The sequence below is a fragment of the Hydractinia symbiolongicarpus genome, chromosome 11, assembly GCF_029227915.1.
Source record: "Hydractinia symbiolongicarpus strain clone_291-10 chromosome 11, HSymV2.1, whole genome shotgun sequence".
NCBI lineage: Eukaryota > Metazoa > Cnidaria > Hydrozoa > Anthoathecata > Hydractiniidae > Hydractinia > Hydractinia symbiolongicarpus.
In genome coordinates, this window is record NC_079885.1 from 26,360,097 (window position 1) to 26,387,189 (window position 27,093).

Consider the following 27,093-nt stretch of genomic DNA (forward strand, 5'->3'; position numbering starts at 1 on the left):
CCCTTTTGTGTTCGGTGAGTCAGATTTGAAGAAAGCGTCCAACGGTGGTCAACGCGTGTTTTTTAATTTGATGTTTTTGTGTCTAGGGTAATTATTCGTGCTCGTTAGAGGGTTATTCTTCTTTTGAATACGCAAATGATTAGTTTAATTACCATAGAGAAGTTTTAATTGAGTTCTTTTTACTTTTGACATATCTCTAATGGTAGTTGATTTCGAAAGAACTTTATCCTACACATAGCTTCGAAGGTAATTCTTTATTAAAACTCTGACAGTGATTGCTTTTCTTGTGTTAGGTACTTCATATTTTTGTTTGTTTGTTTGTGTATTTTTTTGTTTTATTTGCCATACTTTATTTGTTTATTTTTATGATTTTGAGATGATAAGTGTTGGCTTTTTATTTTAACAAAATTTGTCCCTACGATCTTTAACTTTTTGTCATAGGTCAAAAAAGACAACATTAGCAAACCTGTTTCGATTTCTTTTTTTGTTTTATTGTTAATATATATTTTTTTTAAAAAAAATGAAAAAGTTTCAAGAAAACGTGTTTACATGGAGTAAAAAATGTCAAGCTTGTACAGTTATGGAGGTTTGATGTGCTATTCTCAAAGTGAAGGAAAGAGATTTTAACGACTTCTTACGAATGTCTCTATATATCTTTTTCTTAAATTAAATTTAATTAGGATATTAGTGAAGTGATTTGAAAGGCTTAATGTCGTATTAATTAGTGTATTGTCATTTCTTGAAAATCATCTGATACCAAGGGAGTAACACAAGCACATTTGAACAAGTTTGTATAAATAAGAAAGATGGCTGGATACAATTTCTTTTCTTTTTTTTTTGTTGTTGAATTATAACTTTTTCTCTGATCCGGGTTGATATTAGTTTTTAAAAGAGAAACAAGGTTTTTTTAAGTACAATGAATTTATCAGTGCAAATGTGATAATAAAAACAAAACAATTTGATTACTAGAACAGAATTGTATATTTTTAAATTTTAAAAGAGTTCGACCACCACATTCAACTGCAGTGAAACATTTACATTGCGGTGGTTCGCAGAAATTCATTACTAATAAAAATAGCTCGACTGAGTGTTTGAACTGGAAAAAATTTACATGCTAATGTCAATGTTTGCTTTTAATATGTCATTTTTTTAAAACCAATAAAATTTCTTGAGTATGTCAACCTGTATTTGAGAATTATGAAATATAAGGAAAAATCAATGAAGTGAATCTTATCATTTTCTACAATTCTTTTTTTTTGTTCTTTAAGACCCTGGGTCCACTAGGATGAATTTTTATCATTTCAATATTACCATCGCTTCCAAGTGATTATTTTATACCCGCTTATTTACTTATCTATATTCCATACATCTCATTTCATCAACTATACTAAGAAACATTATTTTCATTTTAAATTTGGTGTATTTTGGTTTTGCAACCACTTCATATATTTATCTAATTAACCAGCAAATCCCCTATACACGAGCTGGTATAAGGGCTGGTTTACACTGTAATTACCGTTTTTATAAGAATACCACAATCTAACCAGGCTGGTCATTATTCTGATTTTTCTATTGTTCTAAACAACAGGGCCATTGATTTTAACCTAAAATCCCAGCCTGATATTCTTATAAAGAATTATCTTAAAAATCATGTTTTTATAAATCATGTTTTTATAAATCATGTTTTTATAAAGCATGTTCTTATGAATCATGTTCTTATAAAGGATGTTCTTATAAAGCATGTTCTTATAAAGCATGTTTTTATAAAAGAGAAGCGTGCGATTGCATGTTATTCGCCAATCTTTTTTTTTAAATAAGATAAGCTTCCCTATGGTATGTTGCTAGGATACGATAACAATTACAATTAGTTTTGTTTTTCAACTTAATCTAAACGTCTGCTTAATAGGTTTGTACAAACTTTATGATGTAAAACATCTTTTCTTTGTGTCAGAAAGCGTGCACTTGATGTAACGATGAGTTTTTGTGTTGTTTTGTGAACAGCTGTCTTTGGAAAATTACTTATCCTGTATATATTTGTTTCTTTTTTTCACTTCGTTACTATTCTTTATATCTTTTAATTATTTCTATTATTCTAATTAGCTTTTACTTTCTAAAAATAATCCCTCTTAATATACGTATTTAGAGTCTGGAATTTTTGCTCTATTACGCCTTATTAAGTTAACACCCAGTTACAGATGTAAGGGCGTCAGCGCCCATACACAGATTTGGAGGGAGTTGTTTTTTAAATTTAAAGGTCTCGAAATGTTTTATTTCAGGATCGTTTAATTTATTTAATTTGTCTGGGTCATCAAGACGTATCACGATTTTTTAGAAAATAAAGATAAGGGCTTATGAAATATTAAGCAAGACAACAGCTACATTTGAGCTGTGTATTGATTTATTTACTGTTCTTCTTTTTGTTAATATCAAGCATGCTTTCATGTAGGGTCACGTTTGTAATTTTTAACGGATGTGTTAAATCAATATGTTTGCTTGTGAAAATTTGTAATGTCAACAAATACGAGTTAATTCAAGTACACTTGAGTTATGTTTACATGAAGTTAGTTTTGAAAGACAACCTAAACTATTCTTTTTGATACATTGCTTGTGTTTTTATTACACTTTTGTTTATTTAAAGAACGTCTCCTAGTGTAATTCGAACCTAATTTCACTTTCACATATGATAATCAGTTGATTTTGTTTTGACTCTTGTTGGAAAGATTAATACTGACTTTGTGAGACTTGGTATAAGGTAAAATGAGAAAGAGCAAATAAAATGAAACCCATCTGGGAGAAAAAGTTGAAAATGTGTTGTTGACTTGAGAGTTAAGAGCTAGTCCACACTACAAAGCTTTATAAGTTACTGAATGTTTGCATAGTTTTTGTTGATAAACAAACTTTTTTTTACTTTTAGGAGAACAATTCAAGTGTTATGAACTCTATACATTATAATCACCGTGAAACTGCTATGCGTTCTTTGTCACCAGCAGACATCCAACGCTACGCTCCATTTGTTGGGAGACATCACTCACAAAGCTCTCAACCATCTTGTCCTGTCCATGGTCATGAACCAGGACATCAGCACGATGAGCAAGCCTGTAGACCACCTGGTTTGAACTTCGATCCAGCTCGTCTACCACGTGACTTTGCTCTACATGCACAACATCCAAGGTTGAGGGAGGAAATACAGTTACTGCAACAGCATGGAAGACATCCGTTAGAGGTGTGTTCTTCATTGAAGATACTATTATTAGTTTTACTCTTCAGCAGTGAGTGTTAGATTTATTTTATTGATTATGGTTACGTTTCAGCGAAAAGACATTTTGCAATCTCATCATGCACTCGAAGAAGACTTGCGAAGGAGGGGTTTGGACTATAGATGGGGACTCCCCCCTCACTTGTTAGATGAGACATATCGACGTCATCTTCTGAATGGCGGTCATGAACACAGTGGGTTTAAGGTATGACTTAAAATGGGCATTGTTTTAATTAGCAAATAATTGATCCTTTTGGTTGCACAAAATTTTCGTGTCTTCGTTAGTTGATTTTCTTCGTGCTGTAAATTTTAAAGTTTGCGAACACATTCTGACAAAGCTTTTGTTTACGTAGGAGCCGCCACACGGATTATATCTTCCTCCTCATTTTTACTATGGTGGAAGAGATTACCCTCTACCTGGAGATCAATACATTTCGCACGGGTTACCCAGTCAAGCTGAAATGCTTCATCGACATGCACCTGTAAGTCCAAGACTATTAGAATATTATCGGAGAGGCGACCACGGTTTTGCGGAGCGCACGACGCGCAACGATGTAGAAGCTGAGCGGAGACACGAAGAAAGACGTGAGAAAGAGAGGAGTAGTATTCCACACACTCCATCGCTGGAGTCCTTAAAGAGAAAGAATGAAGAAATCATGTTAGGTATGAATAACATAAAAAACATAACCAATTGATGAATACTAACCCGTTTTTTTCCTTAAACAACTGAATTTTATCTATATTATAATACTCTCCAAGTGAAATCATCTCTTTTTTTTCAAATTTAGCTGAACGGAAAAGAAATGATGAAGAGAAAATGAATCGGGAGCTGGTCAACAACCGACCTGTACGTATAAGTTTGAATTCTGTGCGCATTTTCTCTTTGGTTTGAATTGTTTATTAACTAGGATATTTTTTTTAGAAATTGCCATTTATCAAAGGATTAGATTACCAGCGAAACACACAAAAACTTAATGGTATAGTTCTTTAGTGTACCCTAAATTTTTACTTGACACAATAAAATATATTTTTTGTTACTTGCAAATCTTACTGTTCACATGCTTTCTTTAATAGATAAACCACTTGAAGCAAACTCAATTGACTCCTTATTGAAACTTCCTGATTCAAAGACCGAGTTAGCAGCTGCTAGTATACTTGCCAACATGAACCGTATTAACCAATCGCCGTCTTCTGACGATGTTGAAAGTCTCAACAGTAGTAGCGGAACTGAAAACCATTCACTGAAGCCGCTACCTCCGAAATTAGAAGAAACAGAAAATGATACGGAACAATCTGAGGAGGTATGATCACATGTGAACTCCACCGCAGAGTGTAAAATATAATTATATATACACGTTTGCTATTTCCTGGAAAAAAACTTTTAAGGCCGTGAAGTTTGTTCGCAGTAGAGTATTTTCGAATTAAGGAGCATTCGAATCAACAGATATATACCGTCCGAGGGCAATGCATACTTCATTAGCCGTTCCATTCATAACACTTTGTGCTTTTTTTCGTAAAATTTTCTTTGATAGATCATCTTTGCTAAGAAGTGGTCATAAGGATGTGATATAGATAAAGCTCTCCATCTTTGATGATTTTTTAACTCGCTGTTTTTAGAAACTACAATACATGTTATCACTCGGTCTTGTTTCACACTCACGAAAGAGAGGTATGTGGTGACATTTTCAGATTTTTTTCTATTTATTTGAATGTGATATATATTTAAATGTTATATTTATTTAAAAGTGATATTTATTTTTAAATTTTTACTTTACAGTTTTAGAGGATGATTACGATCGTAAAAGATGGGATCGCAAATTTCGCAAATTTCGTGGAAGGCCTAAAAAAAGATCGAAACGAGAGGTAAAAATAATTACTTTTCTTTTCTCCTCTTTTAAACATATTTAAGCAGAGTTTTAGTTACTTTTTCATACATTCTAGAACACGGAGGAGAGCAGTTTAAACGGAGATGCCCGACCTGGATCAGACTTAGATTTTTACAGTGGTCCAATGACTCGCCACAAGCAACAGCTGCTCCAAGAACAGGAAACTCTACTGGAACAAATACAAAAACGACACAGCATAGACACCAATGAAGATAATAATAATAATAACAATAATAGTAATAATGAAATTCATAGTGAAACTAACAATGATAGTAAACATAAAAATCGAAAATCACCTCGAAATTCTCCCAACAAGGAATCACGCTCCCCGTTTGTGGTTTCCACTGACAAGAATACTACCCAGTTAGAAGAAGTTAACAATTCATCAAGATCAAATCAATTCACGCTCACCTCTAATCACGATAATTTATCATTTAACAACCGTACGCATGCGCAAGAATCCAAACATAGTTTAGAACAATCGCGTCTAGTAACCATGCTTCGAGACGGCAACTCTTACCCGCAGAAGCCTAATAAACACGAAAGAATGTACCAAAGACCACAATCAAGTCAACATCGTGACCCTGTGGAAGAGGTTAAAATGTTGGATAATAGCCTGTTCGGACGGTTAAACGTATGTGCTTTAATTTTGTTTGCTAATTTTTATTTGTTTCATGAAAATACTATTGTTTTGTACTAAGTTAATGCTTTTGTAGGAACCTCATGAATCGTATCTACGATGGTGCGGTGTTCAACAAGTCAGCCAATCATACGCTGGTTATCAAGCAGGTTTGTAGTTTTCCATCTTGGTTGTTTTCTGTTGTTTTTTTTGTAATTTGAAGTCACAAAAACTTCGCTTGTAGCAATCTCTTCTAACATGAATCTGATACGCCTAATTCTAAAAGCCGTGTTGACAAAAATCAAAACTTTGTAATTTTAAAATTAGTTCGCACGAGATAAAAGGGAGAAATAAACAAAATAATTTTTTTGCAGAATACGACGCGAAACGACAACAGCTTCTTCAGTCTTACGAAGAACTGCAACGCGAAAATCACAATCTTCGTCAAAAGCAAAACCATCTCGATAAAGATATGGCTGTGTATAACGAACGTAGGATGAGGATTGCTGAGAGAAGGCGACATATGCATTTATCTTTGGAAGGAATTCATCATTCTCTGAGAACACTCTCTAATCTTTAGACTTCTTTATTTTTATATTTTATATTTTGTCTCGATTATTTATGAGGCGTCTTAAAAATTTTAAAATGGATATTGTGAGGGAGGTGCTAGTGGAGTTCTTAAAATTTTCTAAATATTGTGACTTCTTTCTGAAGACTTTTAATTTATCTAATATTATTTCTTGATATTTTTGCTCTCCTCCTCACTTGCCCTCTTCCATTGGTATGGTATGGATATAGCTTATATCCTGACATTGTAAATTTGTACAAAGTTAAAGTGTTATTCATTGATATTTATATTTTGGAGGTCGTTTGCGTCATACATGTAGTACTCAATCCCCTTTTTGTATAGATCTATAGAAAGGCCATTAAAATTTTTGAAGATTCAAGAAAAGCCGTGTTTTTAATCTCATGCTATTGTTTTAAAATGGCTGTCTATTTATTTTATGATATTTTTGAGTTTTAAACTCGCTTAGCTCGCATTGTACATGTAAATTAAATAACTGTTAAAAGGAGTCTGGGTTATAATAATAAAGATGCGGTTTTTTTAATCCAATCAGAAAGTAGCGATTTTTTACGCCTATGTCTAAACCTAGCTAGTTTTGAATGTTTCGCACGTGAATTGCTGCTTGGTGCTAGTGTATTTAATGTATCGGGTGGCCACAAGTCCTGGAAATTACAGAAAATGTAGGAGTTCCGGAATTTTCTCTGGTCAAAACATAGTCATATAGTTTCTTTCTGGGCCGTGGATGATTTACATCTAACGTTATGTGCTGTACAATTAACAGAAGGACTAAGTTTCAGAGGCAAAGTTAAAATACTGCAAAAAATTTGAGCGATAATATTGATCTTGGTGAAGATTCGACTTGAATGATTTTGTTGAAATGTCAAATAATCAATTTTTTTGGGAATAACATGCTTTTGAAAGGATAATTCCCTGCTATTAGCACAATCTGATACCAACACACAATTTGTAACCATTAAATTCTGTTATAAAATTTGAAAGGGTGATGTTATAAAAATACTTTTTATAGAAGGTGTACAATTCATGATCATCCATCCAAGTATTCTCAGTGAAAACGAGAGAGATGATCAATGAATATTTCATACTTTGGGATGATAAGGCTAGATGAAGTACAAGTAACAATAACTAGTGTGTCTTGAATGTCAATATGCCAATAGTTGCTCAATGACAGTTTTGAAATTCGTTGACTGAAGTCAAAGAAGTTTCTATAATATAGTGGTTGGAGTAGGAAGCGGTGAAAGATCTTGAATAATATTGAAATCTTCCCGTTTTTGAATTGAAGTGTTGAAATTGAAGTGGTTTGACCAATACTTTTTTGTGGAGGATTGAGATGAGGTAGCTCTCTTTCTTTCAAGCTTTTGCGAGTTGAATAAACCCAGATTTGTTCTGTACAAAAATGACGTTCGCATATATATAATTTAAATGTTGCGATGCGTTTTTTTAGCTGATCATCAAGGACCTTATCTTTCGTAATAATGCTAGTAAGTTCCTTCCCCTATTTCTTGTTTACATCAGTAGTGGGTAGTGGAACTTTAAAAATACTGAGCTCTTTGTTTCTCCGTGATGTAGGACACTTAAATATTGCACAATTTTCGCAAGGCATAAAAAAAATACCAAGCAAGAAGTCTAAACAACAGCACAAGCAACAGTTAAAACTGCGCCATGTTGAACTTCTGTGCAGAATCAGACGCTTGGGCGCCAGTATCTCTCGACTATGATCCAAATGATGGAAAAATATTTTTGAAAAAAAAGAATGTTTGCATTTTATGCGCGTACCATTCCAATCACACAAAAAAATATTTTTTTAAATTTAATGGACGTGCAATTTTTCTAAAAGTCGGGGAATTTATATCGAAAGATTTCTGAGCACTCAGAATCGATAGATATAAGATTTTGAATTATTTTAAATAAGTTTTGTTTACATCAGAATTGGTTTGGTTCTAATCTTTGTTGTGTTATTCGAGTGTTTACTGCAAGAAAAATGTATTCGTCGCTCGTTGCATACTGACTGATTTGTTGGAGTTTTTTCAAAGTTACGATGAAGAGTGAAAGGAATCAACTTTTGATATGGTAGAAAAGGAATACTTGAACAAAAATGGTAACCATGTGTCGCAATATTCATTAGAATTCAATTTTCTATTCAGATTTTCCTAAGAAATAGAAAAAAAAACTCAGGATTGCCTATGGATCAGGGAATACCAGGACATAGGAGAGTGCATCAGTAAAATATGGTGAAATATAGGAAAATCATGGAATTTTATCAAAGCCACTTCTTAATTTGTAAGTTAATCCGCGCGTGTTTTTGTAAACTTCTATAAAACTCCAAGTATATTGCTGATTTTTCATGTGGAATTTTGTTTGAATGTAACAGGTAATATTTGCCATCATTGTCATCTTTTGAAAATGTTTGAATTCTCTTCGTCACAAAACATGAAGCAGCTACTCAGTAAGCTACTTTCAGTCTCACTTCAAGTAAATGTGACAAAGATTTGGAAAAGTTGCTAAGCTGGTAAGAGAAGCATCTACTGTCCATTGTGAGAATTTCAAAAACTTTAATCAAATGTTAACACGGTTGGACGGTTTTTACTTTGAACTGTTTGAGATCAATAGTAAATATAAAAATCTTTTCGAAGTTTTTAAATTGATTTTAACTCTCAATCAGGGATAGGCAGCTGTTGAGAGAGGATTAAGCATTAACATTGCAATGTTTTCGAAAACTTGAAAGAATTGTCTTTGACGTCCCGTAGAAGGCCAAGGATTATTTAGTATCCCAAAATCTAAGACCGTACAAAGTGAACACGGTTCTCTACCACGCTCATTCAACATAGCCCGCGGCAGCGAACTTCAGAAACGCACATGCGCGAAAATTGGAAAACATAAATCGTAAAAATCCTAGGCGGCGATGACGTCATCACATTCAAAGTAATGCACTAACAGCCCAAATAAAGTCTATCACCTACATATTAGACCCAAAATGTGTTTTATTATGGTATGTGAGGCCACCGTCTCGTAGAAACAACAAAAATTGCAGCCATAGCCATTGTTGTGGTTACGGAAATAACGAAACTATAACCGACGAGAAATCAGTGAATTTCCCCATTTTCCACGTTAAAATTACAAAAAATAAAAATTTTTTCTAGCAACATGTTATATATTCCTATAAAGGCACATCATTTAAGTTTTTAATTGTGAAAATTTCATTCTACTTACATATTTTTTCAGCTAAATATTAGGAGAAACGTAGAGCTCATATTTTGTCTAAACGCAGTTACAGCCACTAGCCAAACGTTCCATAAAAACATGGCTGCTAAACACAATGTTGAATTTATCGCTATGAACAATTTTTGAACAGCGAACAATCTTTGTTAATGCTTTGGGATTTAAATCTTTTTTAAAATATTCGTGTCAGTTTTTCAAGATTTTGTTTTAGATACAGCTATCAAAACTTTGATGAGTTTCTTGAGGAAAACTTTTCCAGGTGAATCTGTTACACCAAAACTACACATGCTGGAAAATCATGTTGTAGATTTCATTTCAAAATGGAAAATCGGTTTGGGATTGTATGGTGAACAAGGCGGGGAGAGCATTCACCCTGAGTTTAATATGTTGAGAAGCACATATAGTAGTGTGAGACCACCAACATCAAGAGTGCGTGTCATTATGAAACAACACCATTTAAAAGTAACACCAGTATGCAAAAGCTATATTCCTAAGATTAAGAAACGGAAAACAGAACTTCAAATCGAAGAATGATTTAGACTATTAGCTGAGATAGCCAGTGGGGAAAGTATATAATGTATAGTAATTTTAACATTCAGACCATTAGCTGAGATAGCCAGCGAGAATGTATATAGTACATTTTTTAGTACAATTTAACATGAGTATAATACTTACAACTTAGCTTTAGTTGTTGCTAGAAAAATATCAGGTTATTAATCCGTTGCCAATGACACTATGTTGATTTTTCGACTTTTCGATTGACTTCAACGACCACGAAAATTCCCAAACTTTAGACTCACATATCTCGTAAAAAAAATATGTAAGTAAGATTCGGGTTTTTTTAGAAGGTTAACCAAGTATTCCTCCATACGAGTATGCAATTAGTTTGTTCAGAAAAACTTCTGAACGCGATTATTTGAGCATTATCCTGGGATGAGCAAAACGAAACTTTTATATTTCCCTGAAGAGCCACCGACATACTTGCGAAGTTCCTTCTTCCTTGTTTCTGCTTGATTAAAATTCCCAAGCACGTGGTCAAACTTTCCGAAGCCAAAAATAATACTTTAATCACAATTCAATAGATCTTTTATTCAAAATCAATCAAGCATACAAATAAAAACAAACAATTCTTTGATGCCGCAGCCGCGACTACCATCTTGAAATTTCGCTGACGTAATCACAAATTTCTTGCGCGAGCAAAATCTCTGAAGTTCACGGCTTAAATGAGCGTGCTACATGCTCCAATCAGTAAAATCGGGTTATTCTCAATATAGGTTTTATCTGGAAGACGAGAAGCAAAAAAAAGGAAAAAGGAAATGTACAACTTTCCATTGTTGATGATGAAATAGAAGATTTAAAACTTAAAAAAAAGTGCTGCATGAAACATGAGAGATTTGTAACAAAGAGTTTGAAGAAAAAAACAAGTGAATTGAATGATTTGGTAAAAATAATTTTGCTAGAAATAATAGCCTATAGTAGCCTTTGCTTAATTTGATAACTCAAAGTATTTTGTTCTTAAACTGTTTTTGTGTTTCTCATGGATTCTTCCAGAAACGATCTTAAGAGCAAAGCAGAAGAAATGATAGTAAACTGTATTCTATTGACAGTTGCCATGGTTTAATAATATTTTGTTTAAACTAACGCTTAAAAGACTTATTTGTTACATTTTTAGACGCTTGCTGTTTTGTTTTGGTTTCTCTTAGAGAACATACTCTGGCTGGCTACATAAAATTAGGGAAAATGAAGATAATGTTTTTTTCACTCTTTTAAATTAGTTATGTTGAAGAAATTTAGTTTGCAAATTTGGATGGCAATGCTGTATCTACATTTTTTGGTATTTGGCGCTGCATACAATCCGAGAGTAAAGGAACATGATTGGACTGTTGAATTTATATTAAAGGCGCTACTAACAGCGCACGCGCGTAATTTGCGCACTGCCTGCAGTTCAAAATCCGAAAAGAAACTGAAACTCAACGTAAAAAGAGGTTGACAGCATACAGAACAATCACGACAATGCTATTAAATTTTTTTATATTTTTTTTTCTCAATTTAGGACAAAAATTGATACAGTAAATATCAGACACAACAAAGATTGTGACAAAAAATTTTTTTTGTCTGGTCTGGTTTGAACGTTAATTTCACAGCGAACTAAAGTTTAATAAAATCAAAAATTCCTCCAGTGGACCAAAAATAAGCCGAACATTTTATATTATACGTTTTTTTATAATTTTACTAGAATTAATAGCCTATAGTAGCCTTTGCTTAATTTGATAACTCAAAGTATTTTGTTTTTAAACTGTTTTTGTGTTTCTCATGGATTCTTCCAGTACTCTTTTATAAATAACGGAACTAATTTATATATGGTGAACCGTATATAAATGGGTTCCGTTATTTCCTAACCCCGACCCTCTGGCTCTTTGTCTTATATTTTTTAACGTTCCTTATATTAAAAAGAGAAAAAAACCCTGGGATCGAGGTTGGTTGTTTTGAACAGTTTATTTTGGATTATTCGATTTTTTTATGCTATTGGTGGACATCTCTGGAATCGATAAATCTCGTGTTTTACCTCCAATACAAACTTATAATCGCTACCAGTATTAATCAGAATATCCAAGGTCCTTTTTAGTATAACTTTATGGGTCTTTAGACTCTGTTTAAAAAGAACTCGAAATTACTTCTTAAAATCTCTAATTTTCGAGTTATTGAATATTACAGATTAGTTGAACTTTGAAGTTCAAGTTAAGTAGGGACCACTGTATTTATGCTCATTGAAATTGAATTTTTTTGGAGAATATTAAATAATAAAAAAAAGGCGGGGCTTGATCATGAGTTTCATCTTCCTAACGGTAGTGGCGTGCAATAACTCGGGTTTCGCTTCCATCTACATCCTCTTCTTCGTGACCACGACAAAGGACCTGTACACGACAACAAAAAATTAATAAGCCATGCATACCTATCAATCCCAAAGCTTAATAATTTTTTACATTCGTAAGGATGTAAAATTCTTAAAAAGCGCTAGGGACGAGGTTAATAACTCTGTAAACTATACAAACATTTTTCTGTGTGAAGAAATAAATGAAAAAAAATTCACTTGCATAGGTTTAACAGTGACTCGTTCAAAACATTTGTTTCTTTGATTGGAACTACGTTACTTACGACGAATATATCTTAGTTGTGAATTCGGCGAACGTTGGAACGAGTTTCTAACAAAGTCGTCATCATCATCATCGTCACCACCATCGACCTCGCCGTCCTCATCACCGTTGCCATCATCACTTACGTTACTATCGTCATTACCGTCGTTATTATCAACGGCTTCATTACCGTTATCGTCATCAGCTACGTTGCCATCGTCTTTGTTGCCATCGTCGTTGTTGCCATCGTCGTTGTTGCCATCGTCGTCGTCGTAGTTGTCGTTATCATCAACAACGTCGCGATATATTCCATATTCAATGTTCTCGTTTAAGTTGTGTATTAAACGTTCCACATCTACGTCACTTTCTTCTGAAGATGCTATAAAAATTAACCAAATATTGATTAAGAGGTATTTTACGCAAATTAAGACTTTAGATATAACAAATTTTAACTTGACATTCAGGTATACAGTACAAAGTTTTGCGTGAATGAACACTTTTCCTTCAATGTTTTGTGTTAAATTTCCCGTGAAGAAACTTTGTTCTGTATTGTAAAAGCAATACAACCCAATGTTTTGAGTACCGATATTTTTATATATAACCAGCCTGGTCATTATTCTTGTTTCTCTATTTAAACTGAAACTCCAGCCTATTATTCTTTAAAAGCATGTTCGTATCAAAGAATTAGTGTGTTTTTTTACAAGTTTTTGGTTGCAAGAGTTAAGAGAGATTTTTTAATTTTACTGTCTGTCTGTGACTTTTGCAAAGTGGATAAAATTTCTTTGATAAAGTCTATAAGACATCGCCTTATAAATTTGTTTTGTAAATTACCAAACTTTGACGTTAGAGCAATATTGACGTCAAAGGAAAGTATATTAAGATTAGTAAAGCCATTGCATTGCACTTTTTAATTTAAGGCTAAATAACTTGGAAACGGGTGGAAATAAACTGACGTCATCTCCTGCGTGGGTAACTAGAGACTACCTGGGACCAATTTGGGTAAGTTTTCCAAACTTGGGCCACCGAATCCATTTCGAAATGGACGGGTTAATGACGTCATAAAAACATTTAAACCCTAATATCTCTGCATCCGTTTGTCACAAGTATACGATCCTATACATTTTCTTGATCAGCGTTTCTATAATATCTATAGATCTATAAGATGAAAGCAATAGGCATACACATTTCTGAAAAAAAACATCACGTCATCAAAATTTAAATTTTGTTTTTCTCTGTTATCCTGCCTAAGTGGATTTTTCCACGGGCCTTATCGACTAGTAAGATAATAATTCACTAAATTGTCCCATATTTTATTGCTTTCATCACTTAGGGGTTTAAACTGATTTTGAAGAAGTTTGCCCACGTGAGTTTTAACGTGAAGAGGTGAAAAAAAAAACACAACTCAAAGTTACAGATATTTTAAAGAAAAATTTAAGAAAATATCTAAACAATGCTTACCAAATGCTCTTACGAATAAAAGCGTAAGAATTGAAAACGTCAATCCTTCCATTTTGAGAGGCTTCAACGAAGAAGATGTGTAGAAAGTGAAAACGAAATACCAAATAAAAGTAATTAAACTTAGTGCTCTCCCCCACTTTTTACTCTTCTCCTTCTCCTCAGACACAGTCATTACAGGTTTTTTTGAAGTAGGGTTCTTAAAATATTTTAAATTGCTTATGTTATTATCTCTATGGTTGCCGCCTGGACGGGGGAGGGGGTCAGCATTTTAAAGTTTATAGATTACTGAAAAGCTTTCCCAACCTTCTTTGTCTGTTTTTGTCAGTCATTGGTTAAGAAGTGTCACATTAGCAAAAAAAAAAGGCGCGTGACTTCTTCAGTTTCCTATGTCAGGTCAGCATGCGTGTAAGAAAGCGAAAAAGAAGCCCTGGGTATGAGATTGCCGAATAACATCACCAAATAGATGGTAGAAAGTTTCAGTTCTCAAAAGAAAACTACACAGGGTGTGTTAAATTTCTTAGCGTTATCGAGATGATCTCGTTCTCGAATCTTAAGTTGCATAACGAGAGAGAGAAATAGCTTTTTAGAGCGACCATAGAGTTACCTTCTTAAGCTAGTAACAGGATTTTTTTAACAAATACATCTCCTCGTGTTGTCTCTGTTCCCTAGCATAGTTAACTAAGCTTTCTTCGAGGATATCAAATTCTGTTTCTCTCAAACGAAAGCTTAGACGCAAACAAATGTCAGAGCAAATCCCTAAAATTCAAATCCACCTCATAGAAAACTCTGAATTACAATCAACCAATAAGCACAAAATTGGCGTGGTCACTTCTTCTCTCAAATAATTCAAGAATTAATTATATTTGTTCAGATGAGTGAGGCCATTTGCGCTCATAACAAAGGATTTCCCGATATTGACGTCGTAAGCAAAAAAATACAATAGAATTAAACAATGAAAAAGCGCGGTCAGTATTCTGACTGCAGAAAAAACGTTTGAGACCCAGCGTAATTTTTTCCAGTCTTAACTATTCCGATTTCCGATATAATGGCCTTTACATATAGACTTACATTCCGATTTCCGATATTATGGCCTGTACATATAGACTTACATGTTAGAAAGTTACATTAGATATTTTAAAATGATATTTTTGCCTTGGTATTGACGACATCTCTGCAACCTGTTGCAGGATAACAAAGCCGCTTGCGCTTACATGACGACCCTCACTCTATGTTTGCGGTTTATTACTTTTAATCGTGCGATTTTTTAAGGCCAAATAGAAGCTACCTGTCGGTTATTGCCCCTCCCAAAGGTTTCAAAGTTTGGGACAATAACCTTGACTATATGTTTCATCAGTTACTATGGTAACACCTTAATAGTGTTTGTCAACAGTGACTCTCCCCAGGCCACTATTTGTTTTATTGCACCTGGAAAAATCGTATTGATTTCCCCTTCAAAGACAACATTTAAAACGCGATTAGCAAAACCTACCCATTTCGAGTTATGATATAAATAAAAGAAATAAAAACCGTGTGAAACTTTTTACATTGAATTAACGAAGGTCTAATTGGAAGGGAAAAATAGTTATTAAAACCATGCAGCGATTTTTAAACAGATTTTTATAAATTTAATTTGCGAATTTTCTACTTACTTTAAAACATTGAATTTTAACTTTACACCTGCTAGAATCAAAATCGTTTGTAACAACTATGCCTGAGAAATATTCGCAAAGTTATTTGAGCGTAAGCTGATTTATTAGTTTTGGGAAGATGAACATTATAATCTTCTTGGCTTTCTTTACTTTCGTTGGCTGTGTCGGTGAGTTTTTTATTGTTGTCATAGTCTTTGTCGTCATCGACGTCGTTGTCGTCATTGTTGTTGTCGTCATTGTTTCGTCGCTGTTGGCGGCGAAGGCTCTGTTGTCGTCGTTGTCGTATATTTATATGTTTTGTTTTTTAGAGTTTTATCCATATGGAGTCGCTTACAACGACACAGTTGGGGCTAGTTTCCACAGACAAATTGAATTTCACTTACAACAAGCTATGCCACTTTTTAAAGATCCAGCGAAAATACTTTTTGTAAGTTTCCAACTTCAGAAGTATAATTTTCTTATCATTTTTCAGTCAATTAGGACGTGTCTATGACGTTAGTTGATTCAGTTTGTCGAAAGTATTTTTGCGATGTAGATTTGAGATTTTTAAGACTTAACTGAAGTTATTTGCGGTACGATTTAACCAAAAATATTTCGACTGACTTAATGTAGTTTCAGAAGAACAAGAATTAATTTGAATAAGAAAATTACCTCAGGAACGAGATACAAGTGTATAGTAAAGAATTTTCGTAGAATCAGTAAATTTGTGCTCAGTAGATCGCATTTAATTCATGTTTTATGGCAAGCACAAGTATTGTACAAAACACGTGATCATAACACGCATAGAAGATTACAAATGACAGCCAAATTTCAGTCCAATGAAAAGGACGTTTTAATATTTGAGGAATGTCTCTTTCTTAAATTAGCTAAATGGTATCACAAAACCAATACTCGTAAGATAATAGGCTCTACTCCCTTATCCCCAGAGTTTTTTGCCACTGGGAAAACCACTGGAAACGAGCGTCGTAGATGCACAGACCAGGCAAAATAGTGTTTTTGGCGCGAAATTAAATACATTTAAAGTGCCTACATAGCTCTGCTACATTATTATTTTTATTGACATTTAACAGAGTTATTTTCTGTTTCTGTGCAGCTAGAATTCCAAGGCTCGATATCTGTGAATTACTCCAACCCAGGCAAGCCACTTCGTTCCCAATACATTCGTTTGCTGCCGTATCAAACCGTTTTTGCCGCCACTGAGGGCGTGATTTATTATCGTGAAACTTTCGACGAAAAAATTCTGATAAGAGCTTCCGAAGATGTTGCTAAATACAGCAACGAAAATTTTACAGCAACACAAGCTGTTGTAATCACCTTCTACGGCCTAGGCTTCTACCAATCAATGAACACTTACCAAGTGGTTCTAGTAACAGACACTCTTATTACCTACGCCATTTTGATGTACAAGCGTTTGGACGAGCCCGGTGCTGTTGTAGGATACAATGACAAGGTTTGCCACTTGGAATTATTTTCGTCCCTGATTTACAGTAAAAGTTTGCAATTCACTTCGAATGTTGGTGAGCCAGGAAAACATGTTAAATTGTTGACTAACAGAAATAAATGCTCTTTGGATGGTATGTATAAAATACATAGACCTGCTAATTCGTTTACTCGTTTACTTGTTTACTCGTTAACTCATTATTCGTTTATTTGTTTACTTGTTTACTAGGTTATCTGTTTACTTGTTAACTCGTTAACTCATATTCGTTGACTCGCTTACTTTTCACTTGTTTACTCGTTTACCCGTTTACTTGTTTACTCGTTAACTCGTTTATTCGTTTACTCGTTTACTCGTTTACTCGTGTACTCGTTTAATCGTTTATTCGTTTACTCGTTTACTCGTTTACTCGTGTACTCGTTTACTCGTGTACTCGTGTACTCGTTTACTCGTTTAATCGTTTACTCGTTTAATCGTTTACTCGTTTACTCGTTCATTTGTTAACACGTTGCTTTGTTTACTCGTTGATTTGTTTACTCGTTGAATTGTTTACTCGTCAATTTGTTTATTGAACGAATTTTTCTTTTAGTGTTTTACAGTCATGGCAAAAATCGCAAAATACTGCCAAAAGGCGACAAGATTCAAGCGAATTTTACGTTGAGCAAACCTATCCCGTTTCTAACAAAATCCTACGCAACTCTCTTTGTAAGTTAGTCTTTAATGTTTGCTTAATATCTCTTCCATTAAAATGAACCCCAGGGAAGAGTTCGTCATGAATAAATTTAAACTTATTATGTCAAGAAGGTATAACCTTTTTGACAAATTAGTTTAAACTCGTTCCCAGAAGTAGCTTTTCAGAAAAAAAAAGTCGAAAAAAATTATTCACTTTTTGCCGAATAACTTTTTGAATTTAGTCACTAGTAAAGAATAATTGCATAAAACTGATAAAAATTAGCAACAAGGAAGAAAAATCTGCAAACAGATGGTCGGAAAAAAGTCGGAGAAAAAGTTAGGTCGGAAAAAAAAAATGTCGCCACAAAAGCTTGGTCGGTAATAAAAAAGTCGGGAAAAATTTAGGCGGCAAAAAGTATTAGTCATCTAGCCAAAATTTAGTCATTTTTTGCCGACTTTTGTTTACCGATAAAGTAACACCTTTAGTTCTGGGAACATAACATCACTTTTTTAGATCAGTGTTGATGGGGCTATTGGTTTTGATGAAGCAATTTCAGTCTATGGTATCTTCGGCAACCAAAATCCAGTCCTGGCAGTTTATTCTATGGACTTTGACACAACAAGCGATGGAACGGTATACTACGAAGAAACATTTGATGAAGGAATACTCGAGAGAGTAACGAAAGACATCCAAACATTTGAAGATAATAATTTCATTGCTGAGCGGGTAGTGATGATAACATATTACAACGTTCCATCACGACGCCATTTACTCCAGAAAAGTTATTTCCAGGCTATTCTAGTCACAAACGAAAATGATACGTACCTAATGGTGTCGTACCATAAACTGGAGACGCAGGCTAATTTTGTTGGCTACTTTCACAAGTGTAACACGAATTATCTGGCAATGGGACCAGATACCAAGCGGCTAGCAGATTCCACTGTAACTGGTCTTACCGGACAATATATATTTCCAGTGTCTCCCATAAATTGCACAAAAAGAGATTCTTGTAAGTACTTACGTTATCAGAAAAAATATTTTTTCACATGCAACTTAATTTGACGAATTGTTGGTTTTTTCTCGTCCGACAAAAAGACTAAACGTATATTTTCATCGTTCAAGGTTAACTTCAAATGTCAGTCGTCGGTCAAAACGGATTACTTCCGTCAAAAATCTAGTTTGGTAAACCTTAGACCGACGAAAACTTCAGCCGACAGGTTTATTCGCACAGTCTCGTTCACTGAAAACATACACCGACAAACATTCTTATTTCAGCGAATCCTCTTGTCGAAAATATAATTGTACGATAAGGAATTTTGTTCCTATATTTCTTACCATTTAGTGTTTTATCCACACGGTGATGAACACGGAGACAAAGACATACATGGTGCTGTCATTGAATTCAAAGAAACTCTGCCATTTTTTAACTCAAAACAATTAAAAGTAAGTTGTTTATCGCGTTTAAATGGCGCATACTGGCTGGTTACACATCGCATATTTACTGTACTGAATTAAGGGTGGATTTATACTAGACGAAATAAACTTCTCTGAAGTTTTGCACACGCATGACAATGTCTTATCCTACTTCAATTTTTGCGTTTCGCCGAAATCAACATTGCAAGTAAACTTCTATTACACTCGTTCTGTAGTCTTTTTTCTTTTTGAAATTTGTTGTTTTCGTCAAATTACTGGATTTTACTTGTGACTGGTGCTAAAACATGAATGGTTTTTTGTTTTTGTTTATCAGACGTTTTTTTAACAGTACCATGTCAGCCTTGAAACAGTTGTCTATGTCAAAAAACTTTGCCATTTTTAACAGCACGAGTGAATGAAGTGCGTTACTCGGGGTTAAAGCAAACGTAAAGTAGTGGATTTGTTTAAACCAAGCTGTACGTTTGAACAACTTAGTTTAAACAAATTTAATATTTAATATTTGTGTTGCAATACCGGAGCTGAAAAAACGTCATTTTAAAATTCCAGCCAACGAATTAACAGATAAGATTGATTAATTACGATATATCAATCAACTTTATCCCCAGGGTCTTTAACGTCTATGAAATCTGATAGGACGGCGTCTTATTAGCCCTGGTCTATTACGGAATTGTTTTGTTAGACTATCATAGGCATAGGTAATCCCTGGGAACGAGGTTGAAAAATAAATGTAAACATAGTGGACAGGTTTTTTCCAATAAGAAACAACTTTGCAACTGTTTCTTCATCTACTTTTTTTATAACCTATTTTGTTCCTAAGGCTGACTTAAATGGAGAATTGTTTGGGGAAAAGTATTCCCTGGAGAACAGCGTCGTACCAACTTTAGCTATGTACCAAGGCCGAATGAATATACCCGCATCATCAACCATGAAATATCGGGTTACAACAGCCTCTTCCGTTTTATCACGAGCTAATGAAGATGTGCGGAAATTAAGTGGAGACAGTTTTACTGCCACTCAAGCAGCAGTCATTACATACGATAGAATGCTTCTCGAAGGATTGGAGTATGCATTTAACACGTTTCAAACCGTCCTAGTTGCGAACAACACAGCTATATACGCCATCTTGATTTACAAACAACTCGACGGTGTCAACTCTAAAATCGGATATAACACTCCTAACTGCAATTGGACGTTATATGAGTACAGTGGAGGAGAGAGCAGAAAAGCAGTCAGCACTTCGAATATCGGTGAGATAGGAAAGCATGTAATACAGCTAGAAGATAAATGTACTGTCGATGGTGAGTTGTATTCGCTCTCCTCCTCATTATCACAGTGTTGTGCCATATTTTAGCCTCTTTCAGTTGGAACACAGTCTATTATTTGCAGATTAAGTAGCGCACATAGGGTATAGAAGTTCTTAACCTCGTTGCAAGGCCTTATTTTCTCTTTTGCCAATAAGACAATGTGAAACGTTCTAATAAGTAGTGGAAGAATCTCATTACCTTGCGGATTGGAACACTTTTTCTAAAGTCTTTGAAGGTATTTTAGGTTCATGTTCTATACTTTTTATTTCTGAAGTCCTCTATTCTTATGACGTTTGTTATTACTATTACGCAAAAACATGTATTTCTCCAGAATGCGTTTTTTACCTTAACACTTTTGATCAGAAAAAGGAAAGAAACTGTCTACTAGCGCCATATTCGGCAGGGAAAAGTGTTGTTTCATAGGTGAAACAATAGACGTGGAAAATCACATGTTTTGCCAGAGCAAATTCATCTATTTTCACAAGCAAATTTTTAGCCAGCATTGTGTTTTTACTCATTTACCAATTCTTGCGTTTCTTTTTTTATTTCAAGTACTATATCCCTATGGTAGCCATCATGGCGATCACATGACGAAATCCAGTGAAACAATACCGTTCACTTTGACTGAAAACATGTTTTTGTTTGGAAAAATGAGAAAAGAACTTTTTGTAAGTAGGAGTTTTTACTTGCTTTCTTTCACGCTCAGTTTTTGTTGTATAGACGAACGAATGAAGGAACCAACAACTAATAAGACAAACCAACAAATATAAGGAAAACAATTAGAATTAAAAAAATGTTTAGATATACAGCAAAGGATTCGTCTCGTTTACTTCAAACATCAATGATACAGAGTTGTGGCTACCATATCCACAGTCTGTAATTGCTGTGTATGCAAGCCATAAACTAAACATCGCAATGGGTGGAACAATATATTTTCGTCAAACGGAAGATCCTGATGTATTATCAAAAGCGAGCGCAGATGTACAAGCCTACTCTGCTGCATCAAGTTTCACCGCAGTGAAAGCATTGGTCGTGACTTTTGAGGATATTTCAAATACACACGGGAACGATACGAATACATTCCAGGTGATCATTGCATCTTCAAACAATGAGACATATTTACTGTTCAACTATGTCAAATTGGAAAGTTACGGTGGAATTGCTGGGTATACATATGCAGGTTGCAGTTGGTCAAAGCTGGGAGAAGAAGCTAGAATCCACTTGATTACATCACTCAATACAGTTGGAATCAACGGAAGAATGGTACGGAAGGTGATTACGACTTCATGTATGCCAACAGGTAAAATAAAAATATAAGATTGTAAAAGTTAAAAAACATTTCGCACTTAGTATAATCCCTGATAACTCGAATCCCTGATAACTCGAATCCCCGATGACACGAATCCCCGATAACTCGAATCCCTGATAACTCGAATCCCCGCTAACTCGAATCCCTGATAACTCGAATCTCTGGTAACTCCCTTTAGCAACTCGGACGTTATATATTGTGCTTTTTAATACCATTTTCGTTATTTAGCATTTTATCCTTATGGAAAATATTACGGAGATATTGTGAGGAGTTCCAGCAGCTCAAAATACCAGACGGTGAACCTTGACAAAGAAATACCATTCTTTAAAGAAAAAACCAACAAGTTTTATGTAAGATGTTCTTTCTATTTTCAGAAGAGCACATTTTTTTCGATCAATGCACAGCTTCAACTTTGTCTCCAGGAATTCTTGCCTTTCTGAGGAAGCGGATAATTACAAACAGCTTTATAAATAGTTTCAACAACTTCGTGTTAGCTGAATTTAGTTTATCTTGTTAGCGTTTGTGGAATTCACCATTGGCATCAAGATATAACAACCATATATTAAATTTAGAGAAGACAGTGAAGATTTTTTATAAAAAAAAAATTTTAGCTATTGACATTGGCAGATTTCATATTTTTCTGCTCGATAGTGTCTTTCTTTTACTAGAAAATATTTTTATGGGCGGATCTCCTTAACATCGCGAAATTAAATGAGTGCCCCCCTCTTTGGGCGGTTATTTAAATGCGCTATCTGTTTTCAGGAATTAGGTTCTATATGTTAATCTCCGTTGTCTGTTTTATTGCGTGTTGGTAGTCTCGCTACGGACACAAGAGAATGCAAACGGGGTAATCGATGAGCCAAAAATGGTAGCTGCGAGCAACGATAGGCGAATTTCCGTAGCTTTTTCCACAGGCTAACGACTAATTTATCTTTTCATTAAAGGTGGTAATCAATGGTTACATAACAAGAGAGTATACAACAAGCACAAGTTTAAATACTTTAAGGCGCAAAAATATCGTCATAATCTTTCTCAAATCCTGCTATCTTGGAAAGACTGGATCCTTATTCATGAGAGAAACGAGTGATCCTTATGTTTTAGCGAGAGCAACTGAAGATATTAAAAAATCAAAACTAGACGTTTCATTCGAAGCAAATTATGCGTACATTGCAACCACTGTGGACATTTCTTGCAGTCGCTACAAAGCTACGTATCAACTCATACTTGCGACGGACGGAAACGAAACATACGCAATCAAGAATTACGTCAATGTCGGATTCTCGGGATATGTCGGGCACGTGGAACCTGATTGTAAGCAAGACACGTTTGCTTCTGCATCTGGGTTTACTCTGATGACAACGTCAAACACAGGGGTTCCAGGACAACACGTGACTAGATTAACTGACTTGTTGTGCGGAGGTATGGAATTTAAGTTTTTATTTATCATGTTTGAGTTTGAAGCCAGAACCAAATGTATTGATGTCTCAAAGCATTGCTAATAGTTTTCTACAACAACACTACAACGGCTACAAACGACGATAAATTATCAAATAGTGTTGTTTTTAGTAAACGGCTATTTACCGTCCTGCATTTAGTTAACGTTCAAATCTTTTTAGCGACAACGCCGTCTCCTCCCACAACAACTACGCCTGCCGTAATTGATACAACAATTCAGCCGGCAACCGATTTACCAACCAGTCCTACCGAAGATACGACCACCACAACAAAGACAACGACGACGTCAGCCACGACAACAAAAACGACATCGAAAGCGGCTACATTAAACCCAGTAATAACAGTAAAACCTGTCACAGAGGAAGCAACCACACCGGCAGCCGACTCGGGTAAGCATAAAGTTCTTCATCAACATGAGATGTCTTTTTTTTATGGGGTTTGTGCAATTTTTGTAACAGTCTCATTCGCAGTGCGAGTTCTTGTCCAACAATTTTGTTTTTTGAGATTAATTTTCGCAAATACTAATTTCTGAAAAAAAGTTGAATTTCGTAAAATTATATTCGTAAAACTACTTTCCACGAACAGCCAACAACATTAAAAAAATAAAATATACCTTACCAAACTTTGTCGGTCTCACGAGTGACATTTTCAGGAGGAGAAAAATAGAGTCGGCAAGGCTTGAGTAAATGAGGCAACCAACCATCATTGGTTCGTTAGTTGGTTTGCCACTGAAGTTTAATCTGAAATATTGAACAAGCACAAAAATTCACGTGAAATCGTGCGTTTTTGAACACAAGTAATTTATAAATTTCACTGCGTCGCCTTGCTTCGTGTTTGAGTAAAACCACCTAATCTTGTAGAAAAATCAGGCTAATTTTAGAGAAACTTACCTGACGGAGTGTCCAAGTCACTAGACTGTGAGCCTATTTCAAAAAGGTAACCAAGATGACCCGCTATGGGAGTTACCAGGGTTAATGCTCGCCTAAACCTTTTGATATATAATTTCAAAAGTCTACATCACACTCTTACAAAAAAGGGTTAATGCTCGCCTAAACCCTTTGATATATAATCACAAAAGTCTACATCACACTCTTACAAAAAAGGGTTAATGCTCGCCTAAACCCTTTGATATATAATCACAAAAGTCTACATCACACTCTCACAAAAAAGGGTTAATGCTCGCCTAAACCCTTTGATATATAATCACAAAAGTCTACATCACACTCTTACAAAAAAGGGTTAATGCTCGCCTAAACCCTTTGATATATAATCACAAAAGTCTACATCACACTCTTACAAAAAAGGGTTAATGCTCGCCTAAACCCTTTGATATATAATCACAAAAGTCTACATCACACTCTCACAAAAAAGGGTTAATGCTCGCCTAAACCCTTTGATATATAATCACAAAAGTCTACATCACACTCTTACAAAAAAGGGTTAATGCTCGCCTAAACCCTTTGATATATAATCACAAAAGTCTACATCACACTCTTACAAAAAAGGGTTAATGCTCGCCTAAACCCTTTGATATATAATTTCAAAAGTCTACATCACACTCTTACAAAAAAGGGTTAATGCTCGCCTAAACCCTTTGATATATAATCACAAAAGTCTACATCACACTCTTACAAAAAAGGGTTAATGCTCGCCTAAACCCTTTGATATATAATCACAAAAGTCTACATCACACTCTTACAAAAAAGGGTTAATGCTCGCCTAAACCCTTTGATATATAATTTCAAAAGTCTACATCACACTCTTACAAAAAAGGGTTAATGCTCGCCTAAACCCTTTGATATATAATCACAAAAGTCTACATCACACTTAAAATCTCCCCTTAAAATTTTTCTTATTAGAAGAATCAAAGCAGGACAAAGCAGTTATTGGAGGCTCCATCGCAGGAGCATTCCTTGCTGTTATTATTATTGTTGCTGCTGTCATACTTTTGAAACGAAAAAGTGGAAGTAATGGGGAAAGAAAAGTGGAAAAGAACAACAACGATGAAGAGCCAGTGGTTTTTCATAACAAAGCGTATGAAGCCAGTGAACTCGAGAAGAATGGAAAATAATTATGGCTACTCTAAACATAAAAACACGTGCACGTAAAGAATAAAGCCCGAAATTCTGGCAAGAAGATGGTAGCAGGTTTTTTCTCTTCATCCACGTCTATTGTGTTAAGTTGGAGGAATAAATACATGGAAAGAAATACATAAATCAATATTTGTTTCTCCAAGGTGTTATCAACATTCAAGTAAAAGTCGATGAACAATTTATAGCTTTGAGAAATCTTATGTTATGTTATAAATTTCACTAAAAAGTTGTAACTCCAAAAATTTCTGTACAAAGATGCACAATTTTATGTTTCGTCACACAAACTTGCCTTAATCGTACTCATTTTTGCGCGTACTAATTACTAAGAAGGTTGGTTATCGCACAAAATACACCTTTTCCGAATTTTGTAAATTATAATAATTATGAAGTCATCTAAAATTTTTGATAATGGTTCTGTGCTCTTCAAATAAGGATATCGGGATAGAATATTAAATTATCATGACAAAAAGAAATTTTCAGAGCAATATAATATTCTGGTTGGAATTTTTCAGATTTAAAGAAAGTACTTTGAAAACGAGGCTATTCTTAGAAAGCTTGGCTATATCATAGAGAAAATAATATCTTTATGGCTATATGAAAGTTTAACCGTAACTTTCAGTACGGAATTGAGGCACTTAACACACAAAAATATTTACAAAATTAGGTAATTTGTTTTACCTTTTGCTAAAGAACTTAGAGATAAGAATCATTTTTAGTATCGACCTCTTTATTAAGTTTGGCATAATTAGGAACTTCGGGAAAGGTCTATTTGGTAAATTACAGTTTGTGCGAAAATTACGGATGCACAAACGCATCTGCACTTTTTTTTGCATAAGAATAATTATTTTGTGTCAAGTCATATTGTTTTTAATGATCACGTTCACTTTCATTCAATTTGAGTCCTAACCATAAAAGTATCCTCGTGGAATTAGAATTTGAATATCTTCCGACGTTTTTTATAAGAACTTCTGAATTTCAGCTGGATGTGATCATTTTTTACACTTTTTCCGTCTTAAATGTTATTTGTGTTTTTCTGAAAAAGTTTTGAATTCGAATTTTAGCAAGAAATGGGAAAAATATGATCAAATTTACGGTTGGCGATTTTACCATTGAAAATAAATAAATAAATAAATAAAGTTATCTTATTGTAAAAACACGTTTATTAGGAAAAAAGAATATTTAAAATGAATCTATAAAAGAAATTCAGGTTGAGTACGATTTTGTTCTTAATTTTTAATAATCCCAGCCTCTCATCGTTGTCATATATGAGGGTTGTAAGGGGGAAGGGAGGGGGGTCTCCCTACCGTGTTCCTCCATAGCTACAAGGGTACTGTTAGATGCTGGAATTAAGCTTTCCAACAGTAGTTGAGTTCTTTCGTTAAAAATTCGGAATTTAAAAAAACGCATTAAGATTTCAAAAATTCTGGTGCATGAAAGCGTTGCCTATTAATGACGTGACGACATATTTAACGACATGCTTAAAACCACCAAAGCAAACCCTGTATAATGCGAAATGGAATGTATCCTGATCTAGCAATCAAGTATTTATGTTTGTGATATATTTTCCCTGTTTTTCAAGATTC

General features: G+C 34.4%; 3 protein-coding genes across 7 annotated transcripts in view; 2 read left to right on the forward strand and 1 right to left on the reverse strand.

Moving 5' to 3' along the window:
- The window catches only part of LOC130614719 (uncharacterized), a 33,250-nt gene extending 26,625 nt beyond the window's left edge, over nucleotides 1-6,625 (forward strand). For all 5 annotated transcript variants that reach the window (XM_057436160.1, XM_057436161.1, XM_057436162.1 and 2 more), the window contains exons 7-17: nucleotides 2,915-3,223; nucleotides 3,312-3,461; nucleotides 3,610-3,919; nucleotides 4,045-4,103; nucleotides 4,179-4,233; nucleotides 4,331-4,557; nucleotides 4,874-4,925; nucleotides 5,034-5,119; nucleotides 5,198-5,776; nucleotides 5,859-5,931; nucleotides 6,136-6,625. In XM_057436160.1, the coding sequence (XP_057292143.1) occupies nucleotides 2,915-3,223; nucleotides 3,312-3,461; nucleotides 3,610-3,919; nucleotides 4,045-4,103; nucleotides 4,179-4,233; nucleotides 4,331-4,557; nucleotides 4,874-4,925; nucleotides 5,034-5,119; nucleotides 5,198-5,776; nucleotides 5,859-5,931; nucleotides 6,136-6,341 (2,106 nt within the window). In that variant the 3' untranslated portion in view covers nucleotides 6,342-6,625. The remainder of the gene's footprint in view (nucleotides 1-2,914; nucleotides 3,224-3,311; nucleotides 3,462-3,609; nucleotides 3,920-4,044; nucleotides 4,104-4,178; nucleotides 4,234-4,330; nucleotides 4,558-4,873; nucleotides 4,926-5,033; nucleotides 5,120-5,197; nucleotides 5,777-5,858; nucleotides 5,932-6,135) is intronic.
- Nucleotides 6,626-12,123: 5,498 nt separating this feature from the next.
- On the reverse strand, nucleotides 12,124-14,274 carry LOC130614089 (putative uncharacterized protein DDB_G0287265). The gene is made up of 3 exons (XM_057435485.1): nucleotides 14,156-14,274; nucleotides 12,720-13,076; nucleotides 12,124-12,478 (listed from the first exon to the last, which is right to left on the reverse strand). Exons 1-3 carry the CDS (start codon nucleotides 14,205-14,207, stop codon nucleotides 12,396-12,398), a joined length of 492 nt encoding a protein of 163 aa, XP_057291468.1. The 5' UTR covers nucleotides 14,208-14,274; the 3' UTR covers nucleotides 12,124-12,395.
- Nucleotides 14,275-15,809: 1,535 nt separating this feature from the next.
- LOC130614088 (uncharacterized) lies at nucleotides 15,810-26,725 on the forward strand. The gene is made up of 13 exons (XM_057435484.1): nucleotides 15,810-15,971; nucleotides 16,113-16,231; nucleotides 16,898-17,378; nucleotides 17,832-17,947; nucleotides 18,429-18,924; nucleotides 19,258-19,358; nucleotides 20,167-20,647; nucleotides 21,206-21,321; nucleotides 21,455-21,953; nucleotides 22,191-22,312; nucleotides 22,907-23,381; nucleotides 23,579-23,806; nucleotides 25,277-26,725. Exons 1-13 carry the CDS (start codon nucleotides 15,923-15,925, stop codon nucleotides 25,486-25,488), a joined length of 3,495 nt encoding a protein of 1,164 aa, XP_057291467.1. The 5' UTR covers nucleotides 15,810-15,922; the 3' UTR covers nucleotides 25,489-26,725.
- The last annotated feature ends 368 nt before the right edge of the window (nucleotides 26,726-27,093 follow it).